The 19,607-nt window shown below is 38.5% G+C and overlaps 1 protein-coding gene across 3 annotated transcripts in view; it reads left to right on the top strand.

The window, feature by feature from the left end:
* Window positions 1–6,989, top strand: part of dhodh (dihydroorotate dehydrogenase) — a 39,380-nt gene extending 32,391 nt beyond the window's left edge. For all 3 annotated transcript variants that reach the window (XM_039763303.1, XM_039763302.1, XM_039763301.1), the window contains 2 exons: window positions 5,568–5,727; window positions 6,311–6,989. In XM_039763303.1, coding sequence (XP_039619237.1) covers window positions 5,568–5,727; window positions 6,311–6,458 — 308 coding nt within the window. In that variant the 3' untranslated portion in view covers window positions 6,459–6,989. The remainder of the gene's footprint in view (window positions 1–5,567; window positions 5,728–6,310) is intronic.
* The last annotated feature ends 12,618 nt before the right edge of the window (window positions 6,990–19,607 follow it).

Genomic DNA, 19,607 nt, shown 5'->3' on the forward strand with positions numbered 1-19,607 from the left:
AGGATTGTTATATAAAGGAGAGACCTGGGGCCTCATGTATAAACGGTGCGTACGCACAGAAATGTTGCGTAAGAACTTTTCCACGTTCAAATCGTGATGTATAAAACCTACACTTGGCGTAAAGCCACGCACTTTTCCACGGTACCTCATACCTTGTCGTACGCAAGTTCTCTGCTCGGTTTTGCAGACTGGCGGCACCTAGCGTCAAAGCAATGGTACTGTTCTTGTGTGATTACTCTTTATTTTCATGACGCGGCTTTATAAATACACAGAAACTAACCGCATATTGTTTATTAGTGTAATGCATCTGATTGTAATTAACTCGTTACAATATAATGGTCCAGGGAACAGCAGTATTCCAAATACCATAACTGCTTTAGCGTTGTTACTCTCACTGCACCTTCCTCTTCTTATTTTTCTTCTTCTTCTTTCAGCTCCTCCTGTTAGGAGTTGCCACAGCGGATCATCTTTTTCCATATTCCTCTCACTGCACCACTCGGAGTATTGTATTTATATTACTGTATCTGAGTGTGAATCACAGCAGCAGCTGATCGGAAAGAGAATTATCGGTGTACAGCTTTAAGGACACGCTGTCTCAGCCATGGCAAAACGTTTTAAAGCCTTTCCTGTACAGACCTCGCGGTTCAGAAACAGTTTAATCCCAATAACTTTAAATGCACTCAATCATTGCTCCTTGTAGAACTGTTTGTACTTATAAGTACAATTACCTCACTGTAAACTTGCACTACAGTTATAATATTGCACAACCTGAGCCACTTTATAAAGCACGTATTTACATATGATGACGATATCATTTTTAAGATGAAATGCAGCAAAATATGTTTATTATATTATACAGGTAAAACTTTAACTTCATTTAAATAATCTATATTCTTCACTGGGACTGGCGTGAAGGATTGAATAATTAAACATGTACTACGAAGATATTTCAGTGTTCCTTAAACTTTTTAAAGAATCAGCGCTCTAAGTTTACAGATGGCTTAACATCTATTACAGATGGCAATCGGTTACTTGGAGAAAGAAAAGCAAGAGCTGCATGGCGGCCACGCCAATATACATTGAATATAAAACAGAAAGAGAAAATAACGACACAGCTAAAAACGCAGCAGCAAATTTCGACAAAAGTTAAATGCTTGTGTCATGAGCACGAGGCGGCTATCCAGTGTCCGCAACTGACGTGGCCATCCGCCGTGCATAAGATACCTCACTGACATTGGCGGGCGAAGGACCCACCGATTCTTCCTCTGCCCAGTGCCACCACAAGCCTAGAGCCGCCCCTGAGTACTGCTGCAATAAATAATTTCATCGATGGTCGTGCACAATCGCTGCGCTGTAAAACCCATGTTTAATAACGTGCTTTAACTCTTATCATCATGAAAATGATATCACGTATACAACTTAGTATTTTAGTTATTGAGAGAGCTGTAACATCACGAATGTAATGGATTCTGTGTCCAGTCGGAGGAAGAGAGCCGGTTTAAGAAGCAAGTAGTGATTCACACACATTGGCACATAGAAGATCAAATACAAAACAAAACATTTAACGTGCTACTTTAATTACGATATGATTTGAGAAACTGGTTAATTAAATTATTTTAAGATGACGTTTATGATGTTCTACTTTAATGACTGACAAAATAAACTACATGATTAAAGTTGAAATTTTGAGACTGAAGTTGACATTTCGTGTATTTTTTCCCACTGTGTGCCTTTTTTTTTTCTCTGTACCCTAAAAAGCTTTCATATGACACTCAGACGGTAGGCTACGACTCGCCTTTTCACGGCGACTGATATCTGAGCTTTCAAGTTTCTCCAACACGCTATGTCACTCGATCAACTTCCTTTTGTTGATTATACCACGGTTTAATTAAACAAATAGTATATTTTTCCTTTGCCTCCACTTGGTATTCGCTGAAATTGTTATATTTTCCCCCGTGCTTTTCCCATTGTCTTTTCACAGAAGGCTGAACTTAGGGGCAATTTATATTGATTTGCATATTCAAAGAGGCGTAATTCGGGGAGGAGTTGGGGCGTTACATAAAGCGCGTGCACGAGCGTTAATTTTCACGCTGATCGGGATTTATGTAGCGGAAGAACGTGGAAGTTGGAGTACGCACAGATTCCTGCATCTGGATTTTTCTGTGCGTAAGCACATTTCAGCTTTTGTGCTTGCGCCATGTTATAGTGCGAGTTCTACGCATTGCGTTATACATGAGGCCCATGGTGATAAATTTGACCGTGGATTCTGAAAGCATACGGTCCTTGTCCAGATGGTTGAGCGATGTGTGCACCCATTGACGTGAAAGCTAAAGCAGAGTTGTATTCCCTGATATGATCACAGTAATCTTGGGACAGCAGGTTCTTGCCAGTCAAGAGGTCTTCCAATAAAAGAGGGGGCTTGGATAGCGGTGGCAAAGACACCTTGCCGGCATGACAACACTTAGTGTAATGTTCCGGATTTGTTGACCTCTGCTGGCCAATGAAGAGCATTGCAAGACGCACATAGTGCGGTAGGTAGGTAGGCCAATGTTATGTTCTTGGACGCGAAAGGCGGTATCTTCTTGAAAAGCTGCAGAAAAGTGAATGTGATGTTTGTGCATGAACGATTTAGTGCTGTGTTGACACTGAAGGGAATTGGAATGAGTTGTGTCGAAGCATTGCTGGCAATGTTCACATTGCATAATTCGTTCAGTGGAGTGTGCTTTTAAATGCATGTTGAGAAATCTCTGCACTCGGAATGTTTTTGAACAAATCGTGCATTCAAAGATCTTTTTAGAATGAGTTCGTTCAGTGGAGTGGGTGTGTAAATGTGCTTTGAGATATTTCTGGCGTGTGAAGGTTTTGGAACAGTGTTGACACTGAAAAGAATTCATCAGGGAATGTGTTTTGAGATGGTTAGTAAGGTATCTGTGTGCGTGAAAGTGATTGTCGCAAATTTTGCATACAAATCTTTGCATTGAATGGATCTGCATATGGTTGTGGAGATCCATCTCACCTGTGAAGTCCTCGTTACAAAATGTGCAATTGAAGGTGAGAGTGGAATTAGTTCGTAAGTGTTTTTTGAGAGCGAGTTGTCTCGAAGCATTGTTGGCAATGTTCACATTGCATCATTCGTTAGTGTTGTGTTTTTTCAAATGTGCGTCAGATATTATCTGTGCACTCTGAAGCTTTTGGAACAAAAGGTGCATTGAAAGTCCTGTGTGGAATGCGTGTGTTCAGGGGAGGGTGTCTTTAAATGTTTTTCAGGAAGAGGAGAGTGGGCAGGTGGCGTCACATTAGTGTGGCGAGCAAGTGGGTGCTCACGCTGTGTGCACATACAGACAAAGAGACATAGAGTCAAAAGATGTCACCAGAAGGTAATCACATGAGTATTTGAGAGGCATGAGAACCTCGTAATGCATGATCCAAAGGACCGCTAAAGAGCAGGGATATGAAGAGATGCTGGGCCGGATTGTAAACTTGAGGAGAGGCATGAGGACGTTCTTGAAAGTAAATGCTGATAGTAGACTCTGGACGTATTCATGTAATCAGCGTATTGTTGAGCAGACTGTATAACAATGCCTCTGAGACTAAGAACAACGGACACCACGTCACCGAAGTTATCCCAATGTTGGCAAACAAAGGTAACAGCCATGTTACGAAGTTTGAGAGCAACAGTTTCGTCAATGACATTTCTCCAAAACCCGACTGACAGAAACAAACAGTTACCTGAAGCAGGAATTTCTATAACATTGAAAGAAGTGTTGTTTCCATGAAATACATTTGAAGCGGTAGCCATGGAGGGCAAAGAATAGTCAATGTGGCTCACAGCTGGGTTTGGACCGCAGCACAGACCAAAGTGAGTGAATATGTGTTTGATGAGCTGTTTGATTTGGCAGGCAGTGGTCTGAGGTGCGTTCCTGAGCACGTGGGAGGAGGGGTAGAGTTTCTCGGCGGGGCTTTGTTGTACCTTTCACATGGTTTTTCATGGTGGACGCGGTCGGGTGTCGAAACCGAAAAGAATAATGAAAAGTCAACGTGGCTTAGACGTGCATGTGAACTCTTAGCACAGACGAAAGGGGCTAACTGGGTGGTCGGTGAGTTTTTGCGTCCGGGCACATGGGCAGGCAGTGTGAATGCCTAGAGAGCGAGGGTAGAAGCGGGCCGGTGAAAAAGGAGTGTTAGTGGGCAGGGAAACGTCTTCCGTATTTCTGCAGAAGCATCTAAGAAGATGCATGTTTGTCGCGGATGCGAATTGCTGTATGTAGCGTGTAAAACAGTTTGCTATGGTGCACGCGGTCGTGCATCGTAACCGAAAACTCAGTTTTTAAAGACTGCTTACTTCATTGTTTTAACCTCAGTTGTAAAGGATTGTTTTAAAGATCCCATGGGATACCCCTCGCAAACCGTTTTACATGCAGCATATGGCGATTTACCTCCGCGAGAAACATGCCTCTATGAACAGTCAACGTGCAGGTGCATGTAGCCTCTACGACAGGCGAATATAAATGACGCCGTTTCTTCTGTGTCGTCGCGTCCGAGTTGGTGGGCGTGGCTCTGCGAGTTATCGTCGTATCCAATGGTCTTGGAGTTGGTGGGCGTGGCTCCTCCCTGCGTGCGCTATAGGTGTCTCAGTTGTCGGCGGCTTAGTGAATCCACGCCCTTCCGGCGTGCTTTCCATGGTTGTCTTGCCTTAGTGAATTATATATATAGATTATGTGCTTGAGTTCAGCAGAATACTCCTGATGTAGACTTTTTATCAGATATGATTATACAAAATATTGAACTAGATGAAGCAGAAGATTTTTTTGAACGATTTAAAGACTTACTCAAACTTCAAAGTGCCTGAGAACCCTTTTTTGTTGTGTCATTTTAGCACCATCTCCTGTTCATCTGAAGCTCATTGATAGCTATGAAGGACAAGGTGTGATCTTTTTACATTTTACAAGAAACACCCAAATGACAAGTTTTCAGCTTTGAAAATGATGGAACGTGTCTTTATCACTGTTTATGTTAGCTAATACCATGTTAACAGATGTTCATGGATAAAGAAAACAAAATGAAGATCAGATCCAGACTCTGTTGCTGGATCCAAATTATGTCTAGGATAGTGACTGAGAAGCAAGCATGCAAGTCTGCATGCTAGAGTACTTCACTTGCCCAGCAAGGTTAATCATTTATTTTTTGTTAGTGGCTTGCTGACTCCCAGATTGCAGGAATTGATAGTGAGAAAAAAAGAGACTGCTCAAATCTCTACTGCCCATGTGTCGGGTCTGTGCACATCTGAGTTTGTCAAAAATGAATGACGTAAAGCAAATGTACTCGCTTGAAGCTCCACATTGCCCTAAGATTCTAATATAACATGTTTATGGCACTGCCAGATAAATCAGTACATATGAGCTACCAACACTAAATGTAGAACAAGAAAAACTGACAGCTGAATGTCTTTTTGCAGTATATTTTTATTTTGTGTCTCTTGTTTATGTGAACTTTACAAGATACACTGTATAAAGTGAAAAATGCATATGTTTATATTATTGCATCTTATTTTAATTGTCATTTTTTAGGTAAGATTCCTATTATCGGAGTTGGTGGAGTCAGTAGTGGCCAGGATGCTTTTGAGAAGATTACTGCTGGAGCTTCTTTGGTTCAGTTGTACACAGCCTTCACTTATCAGGGACCACCTATTGTTGGAAAAATCAAACGAGAACTTGAGGTTCTTCTTAAGTAAGTGTTATATATTATTTTAGTGTTGGCCAAGGTTTCCTTCATTCATTTCACATTTCCTCACATTTCAACTAAAGAGCTAAACATATTTTAGTATGGCACAGTGGTATAAAGTCAATGCTGCTATTATGGATCTAATTTGTTTGTGTGTATGTATGTGTGTGTGTTTTGTATATCTTAAAAAGCAAATAAATGCAAGTTATAACATGGTATGGATAGCATACTTGAAAATGAAAGCGATATGCTTAATCAACAGAAGGAAGTAAAACTTCCCCTGATCTGGTTTTGGTTGTACAGTTCGATCTTGAACATCTAATCCATTAGTTGCTTAGAGTGGTAGTATTAAATTAAAAACTAAAATAAGATAATTTAGTATTGTAACAGTATTAAAAAAAAAAAAAAAAAACATTTTCACATCATAATTGTTTGTGTTTAAATTATAAAATAAAGTGTGTACAGTATTTGTAGACCTGCCAATAGTAATCTTAGAGAAAGGAGTTTGATCAAAACACATGATTTATGAGTTTTGTTCAGTAATATTTGTTCAGAGTTTTTGAATATATATGTGCTTGTCCTCTTTTAGGGAGCAGGGATTTACAAATGTTACTGAAGCGGTTGGAGCCGATCACAGGACTGCAGATGGAAAACTGCAACTAACCTTTCCAGTTACTGACAGTTTTCATGTACTTTCTTCTAATTCCTCTGCAAAAGTGATAACACATAATAGATAGTTGTGATTTCTCCATATAAGTACTTGTTTTGTAATAATTTGAGATAAAAATTTTCCATTAATTTTGGGAATTGTGTAATTAAATTGACATATTGTCAGTAATGACTGATGATTAAATATCCCCATAAGTTTCATGTTTATAATTTTTATATTAAACAGATCAAACAATTTGTATTAATGTCTATTCTTTGAATTGCTAATGAAACTGATAATTGTTTAAATATTTTTCAGGTAAAGTAATCTACTTTAGATTGAAGGTGAATGCATCTGTTGTGTTTTTGTTTTTTACTAGACTCATAAATATTTGAGTCATGCAGTGGAATTTTCTTCTTTCGTACTTGAGTATTTATGAACAGTGCCTATAAACAGCCAAGTGCTTCCTGGGTTTATGTAAGTTGGTTTTTAGACATTGCTGGGTCATTTGAATTTAACAGTTTGAATTGTGAGAAGTAAATTCATTCCCATGCTTTTCGATGAAAGTTTAAACCTTACTGTATTAAAACAAAATTAAAATGTTTGTTATATTATTTAAGCTGATTGCATATGTCTTACTATAGATGACCTGGTATTCAAAATGTATTTGTGAATGTGTGAAACTCATGCATATCTGCATCTTTTAAATGAGAGAGAATGACTCTCAGTATTATTTCACAGATTATTGTAATATATCATATCTCTTCCATATCTGCCATACAAATTAATAATGGATATTATTGTAGTCCACTGTATAATACAGTCTAGGCTTAAAGCCTCTGAAATATTTGATGTTGGTCTCATTTTAATTTAAGCCAATTTATTTAAATAAGTATTGTTCTGCCATATTCATTTCAGTTACATTATATGCATGACTTCTTTGCAACCCTTGCCAAGTTATATTTCATTACAAGAAGAGACATCTTTAGATTAAGACTTTTGGACACAACTGCTTACTGAAGGAAAATACACAGAGTATTAAAAGAAGCTATTTCAATAAAAAGTTTGCTTATCTGTTAGACATCCCCTCCTATAATAGCTCTTGTTTGGGTGGTGTATTAGCATGCAATGGACAAGCAGTTGTTTTAACTTAGATCACACTGCTAGCAGGTCATCTTATCTTGCTTAAGCCGGAAGAATCCTAACCTACCTACCATAATAGGTAATGGATGTCCAGTTATGCATAAAATCGGAACACATCACATTTACAAGGAGCAAATAATTTTTTGGAGAGATTATGGCAGGCATTTATGAATGTTGTCTGGATACAGGCTGACTCTGTAAACTTAACTGAACATGCTAGACCATTATGTACCTAATAAAGCAGGCCGATCTTTTGCATATATACTATACGGTGGATAAGAAGGCTGAATCTTATTTAGTGCTTTTTGTTTCGTTATTTGTATCCATACAAGCTGTGCTACCAGTCTAAGACGAGTTGAAATCCAAGTAATCAATGTAGACCTTAATGTTTGCAATGCATATTTCTCTGTTACATGCCAGTGGATTGGAATTCATAAAAGCAGTGTTAATGTTTGTGGTGTGCCATCTGTTGGAATTACAAATGCAATGCATTTTATTACTGCAAATGTTTGTGATGCACCATCTTTTGGAATGACAGAGCTATAGCAACCAGATGGACGCAAAGAAGATGATTGCTAATTTACAACAAAACAGTTTTAGAAGAATGCCATGTTAAGACTAAATGTTGATAAAGGTAAAACAAAAAGATTACCAAATTTTGATTGTAAAATACTGGTGGATTGCTGAATTGGTAGACATTGTCCCTTTGAAGACCGAACAAAGCGTCAATCTCTATAACAGTGCAACAAAATGAAAAGACCAAGGTTCAGAAACATGTCACCCCATTGGGTTTAATGTTAGATCATTCAAGGAATTGTCTGAAGACAATGGGTACCTTATACACTAGCAAGGGAGTTGCCGCTCCATTTTTATGACTAGAACTGCCCCACTCTTTTCCTAAGATTTTGGAGCGCATCTGTGAGGATTTGTTTAGAGGAGAGAGATGGATCTTTTGAAATGTTTCAGACAAGGAGACAGACGTTTGGTGTCAAGGAAGTTTTACTGACTGGTCATGGAGATGGAGAGTGGTGAGGTGGTGCTCGTTGATTAGAACATATAACTTGGGTGCTGCCTTTTGCAGCTTGGAGTACAATCGACCAGCCGCAAGCCCATGGAGTTAAATGGTCATCGGTTAAGTGGAAATTTCACTGAGAAAAGTTATTTTTACAGTTGTAATAGTCAACCAGCAACACAATTGAGCCTGAAGAGCTTAGTTATGTAGTTAATAGAAATTGGTGTTGAAAGAGTAAAAGACAAAGCTATGGAAAATGGCTTATCTAAATTATAAATCATCCCATATTGTAGCTTCATCTACCAAACGGATAAGAAGTTACCAACAGATTCACTCAATTGTACCTGATAGTAAGACCAAGCAGTAAATGAAATCTTTTATTATATTGTGTGGAATGATTTCTTGTTATTCACTTTGCATTGAATGAGTAAAAATGTCGGAATTGCACTGCTACAATGTTGCCTGCCGCTGATTCCTGGATAATTAACTAAAGGAGAATAACTTTGTTCAGTCACATTAACTTTCTTAAGCACACACAGGAAAATGCTATTTTCTGTCTGCTTTTTGCACCATCATGATAATATGTAAAGCTGCTGTACGCAAACTCAAATGTCATTTCCCCTGCCGTTGTAAACCTACTTCACAGAATGAAAGCTTCACTTGAAACCATCAGAAGTGCTTAGTGAATGGCCTCTTCTTCAAAGTCTATTAAATATTTACCATGGCTAAATAGTGCTAAATGCAGAGCATGTCTCAGAAAAATGGCCGTTTTGTGTTTCTTCATAAAAAGCGGTTTGTGTGAAGGTCTAACCTTCTGCTAATGACTGTGCGTTCTTCCTTCCAGAGAGTCACTGGGAGAGAATGAGCCCAGCTCTGACCTGCCACTGGAGAAGACCACAAAGAGTTGAAACTTTGGTTCTTATTCCTTTAGGCAGAACAACACGGGGGCATTAGCATGTGGGGTCCTCTCACCAGCTTAATGTTGCTTTTAGACAAACACCAGAAACTGGAAAGAAAAAGGAGGGTGAAGGTGACAGCATGCCTGCCAGGGTCTTTTCATTATAAAGTAAGTAGAACCGTCCGCATTGATTGTACCTAATGAAGCACACAGATCTTTTGCATACATACTATATGGAGGATAATAAGGGGGAATCTAATTTTGGTGCACCTTGTTTTGGTTATTTATATTCATACAAGCAGTAATAACCCTCTTAAGACAAGTTGAATGAAATCAATGTTGACCTTAATGTTTGCAGGGGACCATGCAATATATGTGTCTGTGTTATATGCCATTGGTTTGGGATTTGTAACAGCAGTGTGATGCTCCATCTGTTGGAATTACAAATGTAATGCATGTTAGTGCTAAAAATGTTTGTGGTGCTCCCATCTTTTGGAATGACAGAGTCATAGCAACTTGACAGACTCACAGACACTTATCCTTTTTATTAAGGTGGATTAACTAATTTAATTTTTTACACTTGCCCTTGGTATATACTTTATTTAAGTTTTAATATATATACATATATATTTTTGCACTCTCTATATGGCTCTAGTTTTTTCATATTTTCTTATATATTTTTTCATCATGGAAGAAATTTTATAGAAATGTATTTTTTACATTTTTTATTAGCCCAAATAATAATAAACATTTTACAAACAGCTAGTAAAATAAAACCACTAATTAGAATGATTAAAAGTGGTGTCCAGATATGGCAACAGGTTCCACTGACCACAACACCACCACAGTCTCCTCACTGGTATTCACATCAGCATGGGTTTCAAATATAAAGGACAAAGAGAGTTGTGAAATTTGTGTGTTCCAGTGAATCCTGATCTGTTTGTTCCTGTTGTTTATTTAGTATAATAAATAAGAACCAGACCATCTGTTAATTTTTTTTGTGGCGGAAACTGGAGTAGCTGACAAAATTAAAGCATACATCCTCAATCACTTCCAAAAAGTCTTTAATACAGACCTCCACCGAAGATTCATTTTGAAACTATGAGCTGTAGGCATCTGAGGGAATTTACAATGCTGGATCAGAAGAGTTAACCAGCAGGAGACCAAGAATACAAAAAAGAGGAGAATGCGGCACGTGGACTGAGGTCCTCACAGGTCTGTCCTTGGAGCATTCGTTTTAATCGTTTACATTAATGACACAGATTCTGGTGGAGTTAGGAAACTTGTGAAATTTGTAGATGATAGTAAAACTGGAAGGACATCAAAGAAAATTCAGAAAGACCTGCACAATCTTCAGAACCGAGCAAGCGCTTGGAAAATGCAGTTTAAAGTGTAAAGTGCTACAGGTAGGCAAAGGGAACATCAATTATAAATACAAGATGGGCGACACCGTCCCATGGGAAGTAACATTTGAAAAAGATTTAGGGGTTACGTTGACACAACATTCTCAACATCTAAGCAATGCACAGAAGCGATTAAATAAAATGTTAGATTATGTCATAAACATTGTTGAATATAAATCAAGGTGCATTTTGCTCAGCCATGTGTGTGATCTCATCAGGAGTATTGTGTCCTGTTTTGGTGTCCACACTATAGAAAGACATAGCAGCACTTGAAGCTGTGCAGAGGAGAGCAACCAAGTGCCTCCCGTACTCCGACTGGCTCTGGGAATTGGGCCTCTTTAGTCTTGAGTTGAAGACACTGCATGCAGATCTAATTCTCCTTCAAACTGCTCAGAGGCCTTGATAAAATTGATCCAGGAGAATTATTTTGGCTTAATGGTGAATTGAATACTGAAAACACCAATGGAATTGTGATGGCTAGGAGTCGCCCTTGAGGTGGAAGGATGGGGGAGACAGCTTACGCAGGGCTTTTTCTCCCCCAGGACACAAGATGGCAGCAAGGTCAGGCTCAAATCTGAAACAGTTCTAAGTTATGTAGATAAAGCAGAAACCCTGACAATCTTAAAAAAGTATTTGGATAAACATTAGAACAGTCTAAATGAGAACAGGCCATTCTGCCCAAACAAAGCTCACCAGTCCTATCCACTTATTTCTTCCAAAAAACATTGCTGAGTTTTGAAAGACGCTAAAGTCTTACTGTCTACCACGCTACTTGTTAGCTTATTCCAAGTGTCTATTATTCTCTGTGTAAAGAGAAACTTCCTAATGTTTGTGTGAAACTTCACCCTTCACAAGTTTCCAACTGTGTCCCCGTGATCTTGATGAACACATTTTGAAATAACAGTCCACTGTACCAATTCACTTCATAGTTTTAAACACTTAAATCATGTCACCTCTTAATCTTCTTTTGCTTAAATTGAAAAGGCTCAACTCTTTATCTTTCCTCATAATTCATCCTGTTTAGCCCTGGAATCAGCCTGGTCGCTCTTCTCTGGACCTTCTCTAGCGCTGCTATGTCCTTTTTGTAGCCTGGAGACCAAAACTGCACACAGTACTCCAGATGAGGCCTCGCCAGTGCATTATAAAGGTTGAGCAGAACCTCCTTGGACTTGTACTCCATACATTGTGCTATATAACCTGACATTCTGTTAGCCTTCTTAATGGCTTCTGGACACTGTCGGGAAGTCGATAGCTTAGAGTCCACTATGACTCCTAAATCCTTCTCATAAGGTGTACTGTCGATTTTCAGACTCCCATTGTGCGTTTAAACCTAACTAACTGGCAAGTAATACTTTACATTTACTGACATTAAATAAGTCTGTATGCTGTCCTAGTCCTTCTGTTATTATTTAATGGATTCCAAATTATCAGCCAATCCACCTATCTTGGTGATATGCAAACTTAACCGGCTTGTTACTTATATTCCTATCTAAATCATTTATACATATTAAAAATAGCAGTGGTCCTAGCACTCTCAACATTGGCCAATTCTGATAAGGTTCCTTGCACCATCACCCTGTGCTTCCTGTGTCTGAACCAGTTCTGCACCCATCTAAAAACATCACCCTGAGCTCCAACTTCTTTTAGTTTGATGCCGAACCTCTCATGTGGTACCTTATCAAATGCTTTCTGAAAGTCACAATAAGTAATATCATAAGCTCCACTTTAATCATGTCATGTCAGGCCTCCTCATAGAATTCCAGCATTTTAGTAAAACATGACTTCCCTCTTCTGAACCCATGCTGACTGTTCAGAAAAACTCCTGTCCCTGCCATGTCCAGCTTAATTTTATCCTTAATTCATTCCATTTATTTTCCTGGGATGCATGTTAAGCTTACTGGCCTATAGTTGCTTGGATCTACCCAACTGGATATTAGCCATCTCACCAGCGTGCAGTGACTTCCTAAAAATATGTGTCAAGGTTTTATATATGTACTTGCTAGCCTCCTTAAGAACTTGAGGGTAAATGTTATCTGGTTCTGGTGATTTGTTGGATTTCTGCCTATTTAATCTGAGCAGTACTTCTCCTTCTACAATTTCCAAATCCTTTAGTACCTCCTTAGTATTCCCGTTTACTTCTGGGATGTTATCAACTTTCTCACTTGTGAAGACCTCAGAAAAATGCAAGTTCAGAGCGTCCGCTATTTCTATATCTTTTAATTTCCCTTTACTATTTCTGATGCACTTCACCTCTTCCTTGACTGTTCTTTTACTACTAAAACACTGAAAGAATCTCTTAGGGTCGTCTTTTGCTGTATCTGCTGTATTCTTCTCCAACTGTCTTTTAACCTTTCTAATATCCTTCTTAATGGTTGCCCTCATGTTCTCATATGCCCTACGATTCACTTTGAAGTTATTAGTCTTATATGCATTATAAATCTGTTTTTTCCTTTGCAGCTTCCTTTTTAACTCCTTATTAGTATGCCTCTGTGGAGTTTTTTTTTTTAAATTTCCCATTAATTCCAAATTTAGTTATGTACCTGTCCTGCATTACATGTATAACATTTGTAAACCTGTTCCACTGCTCCTCAACTGTTTCCACACTTAAAAGCTTATCTCAATCTATCCTCCTTAGACTTTGTTACATCTGCTCAAAATTTGCCCTGCCAAAGTTAAACTTAACAACTTTAGTCTTTGCATCCACACTCTTCCAAAAGACTGATAACTGTATTATATTATGGTCACCTGACCCTATTGGTTCAATCTCCTTTACACCCTCAATTCTATCCTGATTATTACAAAATACTACATCCAGACAGACTTTACCCCGTGTTTGTGCTTTAACATACTGCAGCCAGTCACTGATTACTTCTAAATACTCCTGCTCTTATGCTCCACCATTTGCAAGGTTATCACAGCTAATAAAAAAGATAATTGAAAGACCTCCATGACTATAATATCCCCTTGTAAACTGGCCTTTTTAATATTACTAAAAAAGATATGTGTTGAAATTGCTGCCTGCATTGGGTAGACTATAACACACTCCTAAAATAAGGCCTCTTTCCCTAATGCTTTCCAGGCAAATCCACATAATTTTCCTCTGCTACATACAGCTCCAACTCACCTGCCTTATTTGTGATAATTCTAGCATTAAGGCCAGCTATTTTTAATGTGTTACTCATTTTACATTTAAACATTGGGTTAGAATGTACATTATTGTGTTGGGACAGCTTAGTTACTAGCTATCCAACCTAACTTGATGGACGGAACCGTCTCCTCTCATTCGTCAAATTTCTTTTGCTCGTATGTTCCTTTAGGTTCATCTATCTATCTATCTATCTATCTATCTATCTATCTATCTATCTATCTATCTATCTATCTATCTATCTATCTATCTATCTATCTAATCAGAAAGTGCCATTAAATATACATAAGGTCACTTTTATTAAACCACCTGAAGCCCACCCTTCATTTAAGACAGTAACATCCTCCATTTTTAAACCATACCCAGTGATAGTCTGCTACCCAAATGTGTCTCCATCATTTCTCCAATTTAGACCTGACTCCTAGTGATCTCCTTTCAAACAAGGTACCCAATGTCCATCCTGTGGGACCCCCTGGTTTTTCTTCTAAGCTAATTTTGAATTAGAGGCCAGTTTAAGACTAAGTGACATTTGTCACCTGGAGATCCTCTGCCTTCTTATCTTGTAATAGAGCTGGCCTCCTCCTGGACATTTCTACAGCATCTTCACAGAAATACAGTGGTCTGTGCATTTTTAAAGGGGACATTCATTATTTTGGAAGTTGAAAATGGTGGTACATGTTAACATGTGTGGAAGGATCAGCCCTGCTACAGACAGAGATGCAGATCCACAATGTCCAGAACAACAACAACAACAACATTTATTTATATAGCACATTTTCATACAAACAGTAGCTCAAAGTGCTTTACATAATAAAGAATAGAAAAAAGACACAATAAGAAAACAAAATATATCAACATTAATTAACATCGAATAAGAGTAAGGTTCAATGGCCAGGGGGGACAGAAAAAACAAAAAACTCCAGACGGCTGGAGAAAAAATAAAATCTGTAGGGATTCCAGACCATGAGACCGCCCAGTCCCCTCTGGGCATTCTACCTAACATAAATGAAACAGTCCTCTTTGGATTTAGGGTTCTCATGGAAGGGCCTGATGATGATGATGGTCACGTAGACTTCTGCCTTTAAATCCATCCATCACTGTTGGAGCATCATGAAGCTTTGAGTAGGTGGAGGTGGCGCAGGCCACCACCACAAAGAAACGGAAAAAGAAACAGAAAAGAGAGTAGGGGTCAGTACGGATTTTAGAGCCACCATGAGTAGTTATTATAAGGAAATTGAACATACAGAGTATCAGGATTAAGTTAAATGAAGATTAAAATGAAGTTAAAGTAATGTGTTTTCAGCAGTGTTTTAAAGTGCTCTACTGTATCAGCCCGGCGAATTCCTAATGGCAGGCTATTCCAGATTTTAGGTGCATAGCAGCAGAAGGCCGCCTCACCACTTCTTTTAAGCTTTGTTCTTGGAATTCTAAGGAGACACTCATTTGAGGATCTGAGGTTACGATTTGGAATATAAGGTGTCAGACATTCCGATATATAAGATGGGGCGAGATTACAGGGGTCTTCAACTAAAATCTATCGAGGTCCAGTCAGAGAAAATTTCTTGAAGCAAAGGTCCGGTCCGTCTGAAGATCATGTTGTCTAACTATTTAGTATCATGTCTATTTAAGTAGCCTAGTAGTTGTATCAACATCTGCATGTAATTAATACTAGACTTTCAAATCAAATTAGTTTAGTACAATTCATAATACTTTTGACAATATTTATTTTCAAACACAGAACTGAACATTTATGTATGACTGCAAATATGTACTTTTTTGTTCTGTCAGTGTATAATTTCTTCTTTAATTTAATAAACAAAAGTAGGGCTGCACTTCAAAATAAGACAAAAATAAATTATGAAAACTGTGCATGCTTAAATAAAGTGCTAAACTTCAGAAGAATACAAAAGGAATGGAGAAAAAGCTTAACATTTCCCCTTTTCTGTTTCACATTTTGACTCAAGTCTCAACCAATTTCACAGATAACAAATCTCAACACATCTTAACAATGTAACAGGTTTAAATGCCCATTTTCTTCCCCTCTTATATTCATTGCCACACTTTTTTGCTCAGTGAGAGAATTGAGCTCTAGCTTGTCCTGCCAGGGTTTTAAACCTGGGCTTGAATGGAGTCAGAGCCATTCTCATAGACATGTGGAGGTGTTCAAAATCTTTATGCTTCGTCTCATAATGTCGTTTCACATTGGCACTTTTTACAAGTGCCACGGTTTCTGAACATATGAGACACACAGGTTTAGTGTTTCCAGTGGGAAGTATGAACAGAAATGAGTTTGTCCATTCTGGATTAAATACCCTATTTTCGCTGTCCACTTTCCTTCTTTTAGAGAGCACATTACAAAAGCTGCGCCGGGTAAAAATAGAAGCGCCCCATCATGTTTAAATGATAACCTTTTGTTTTGGCTGTAAGTCAAGGTCCATATGAGACAGCTTTGCGGTCCGGATGCGGACCGAGGTCCGCCTGTTAGTGACCTCTGATTTAAGGCTTTATAAACCATAAGCAGAATTTTAAAGTCAATCCTGAATGACACAGGTAACCAGTGTAGTGACATCAAAACTGGAGTAATGTGTTCAGATTTTCTTTTCCTAGTTAGGATTCTAGCAGCTGCATTCTGCACTCGTTGCAATCGATTTATGTCTTTTTTGGGTAGTCCTGAGAGGAGTGCGTTACAGTAATCTAGTCGACTGAAAACAAACGCGTGAACTAATTTCTCAGCATCTTTCAGTGATATAAGAGGTCTAACTTTAGCTATGTTTCTTAAGTGAAAAAATGCTGTCCTAATGATCTGATTAATATGATTTAAAATTCAGATTACAGTCAACAATCACCCCTAAGCTTTTTACCTCCGTCTTGACTTTTAATCCTAATGTATCCAGTTTATTTCTAATAGCCTCATTGTATCCATTATTGCTAATCACTAAGATTTCAGTTTTCTCTTTATTTAACTTGAGAAAGTTACTATTCATCCATTCTGAGATACAAGTCAGACATTGTGCTAGTGAATCAAGAGAATCGGGGTACAGCTGAGTGTCATCAGCATAGCTGTGGTAGCTCACGTTGTAACCTGAGATAATCTGACCTAATGGAAGCATGTAGATTGAGAAGACAGCGGACCCAGGATAGAGCCTTGTGGAACACCATATCGGATATCCTGTGTCTTTGAGTTGTAATTACCACAACTAACAAAAAATTTTCTCCCTGTCAGGTAGGATTCAAACCAATTTAAGACACTGCCAGAGAGGCCCACCCATTGACTAAGGCGATTTCTAAGAATATTGTGATCAATGGTGTCAAATGCAGCACTCAGATCTAAGAGGATGAGAACAGATAAATGGCCTCTGTCTGCATTTACTCGCAAGTCATTTACTACTTTAACGAGTGCAGTTTCTGTGCTGTGATTTGTTCTGAAACCGACTGAAATTTATCAAGAATAGCATGTTTATTTAGGTGGTCATTTAACTGCATAATGACTGCCTTCTCAGAACTTTACTTAAGAAGGCAGGTTAGAGATGGGTCTAAAATTTTCAAGAGCCGAGGGTCAAGATTATGTTTCTTAAGAAGGGGTTTAACTACAGCAGTCTTAAGACAGTCTGGGAAGACCCCCGTATCTAATGACGAATTTACTATGTCAAGAACATTATCAATTAGCACGCCTGATACTTCTTTGAAAAACCTTGTTGGTACTGGGTCAAGGACGCAGGTGGAGGTTTTAATTGAGATATTATTTTTGTAAATCAGGTAAATCTATCCTAGTGAAAGAGTTTAATTTGTTTATAACAGAATGCTGGGGTTTAGGAGGATCCTTAGTGTTGGAGGGATATACTATGTTATTTCTAATATCATTAATTTTTTGATTGAAAAATACAGCGATAGCCTCACAGGTTTTACTGGAAGTACTTAGGAGGCATTCCTTTGAGTTACCTGGGTTTAGTAGGCGATCAATTGTAGAAAATAAGACTCTGGGATTACTAGCATTGTTATTTATAATCTTGGAGAAATAGCAGCGTCTCTCAAGACGGACAGTGTTATTGTATTCTGTTATTTTGACTTTTAATATTTCGTGGTGGATAGTAAGTTTACTCTTCCTCCATTGACGCTCAGCTCTACGGCATGTTCTCTTTAAATCAGACACTCTTTGGGTCTTCCATGGTATAACAATGCTAGAAGATTTTTAACTGTCTTTTCAGGTGCAACTATGTCAACAGCAGCTCTCACTTTAGTATTAAATCTTTCCACCTTACTATTTACATTGTCCTCGCTATTATAGCTGGCACTATAAACGGACTGATTGCTTAGAATGTTTGTAAGTTTTAAAGCTGCTGCGAGTCAAAGAAGCGTTTTTAACAATATGCTTCTCATGAGTGTTTTTTATCATTATTTCTATATTAAAAAGTAGAAGAAAATGGTCTGATAGACCAATATCAATGATCTGTTTTATATCAACTTTCAGTCCTTTAGTAATCACTAAGTCTAACGTATGACCTGCTTTATGTGTAGGCTGATTTACGAGCTGTCTCAAATCAAAAGAATCCAGGAGGTACACACACTATTTATTTTTCTTTTCTCCTACACACAGCGCATATCACCCCCAATTAGGTTCAGTCCCAACTTTCCTTCTTTCTTTCTTTCTTTCTTTCTTTCTCCTCCACTCTTCTGGGATCCCTTATTGTGATTGTTGTGGCCTGTAGGGGGTGTAGCAGAGCCCCCCCCCCAGACACAAGTAGACCTCACAGGCCTTGGGTTCAAATAAAGGGGAAATTATTTAATGAGAATACCTTCTCAGAGGTTTTTCCTTTTCACGATTCTCCTTCCTTAATTCTCTGTCTCTTTTCTCCTCCACTCCTGTCAGGTGAGATTTCCCAGAATCCACTCCTGACTCTGACTCAGGTGAGCAGCTCCTTGTACTTCTGTTACGACAGCAGTGCCATCAAGAAGCATTTCCAGGTCAGGTAGATCCTCCGTACGACAGAGGATTGTCCTTTTGAAAGCCCCAAGCATCCCAACAGGGGGCTGCAGTTCTCATGCTGCCCTGTGGCTGCACAAATGGGAGGTCCACTAGAAGGATGTGGTCACCCAGCATACAGAGGGAATTCATGTCTCTGGGAGGACATCTCCCATTGTCTTTTCATTATGAAGGCTGGGAAAGATACCAGCTACCAACTCAGCTGGGATGACCATCCACCACATCCTTCATTCTGAAGGCTTCCATGCCAGGTGAGGAACCATCCACCCTAACCGGAATGCCATCCTTTACAGTGAGCAATCTCAAGATGCCTTGAAAAGTGGGCATATTTCGAAAGTCTTAAGGCTTTTTTCACATTGGGACCCTAGTACACATTAGCAGTATCATAAACTAGTTATTTTTAAAAATGTATAAAATTTACTTCATTTTAGAACACAATTTCATTGGATATGCCATGATTCTGAAAAATTACATTGACTTGAACAATACCAAACTTATTCTTTAAGAGATGGGCCTGGGATGGTGATCCACAGATGCGCACGTGTGACACTATTTAAAGGCACTGTATATAGATCCTTATATTAATCAATTACTATTTATTTTAAAAAGGCATTGTGCTTCAATGTGTGCAGGTGTAGCATACAAGGCATTGTTG

The sequence above is a fragment of the Polypterus senegalus genome, chromosome 9 (genome assembly GCF_016835505.1).
Source record: "Polypterus senegalus isolate Bchr_013 chromosome 9, ASM1683550v1, whole genome shotgun sequence".
NCBI lineage: Eukaryota > Metazoa > Chordata > Cladistia > Polypteriformes > Polypteridae > Polypterus > Polypterus senegalus.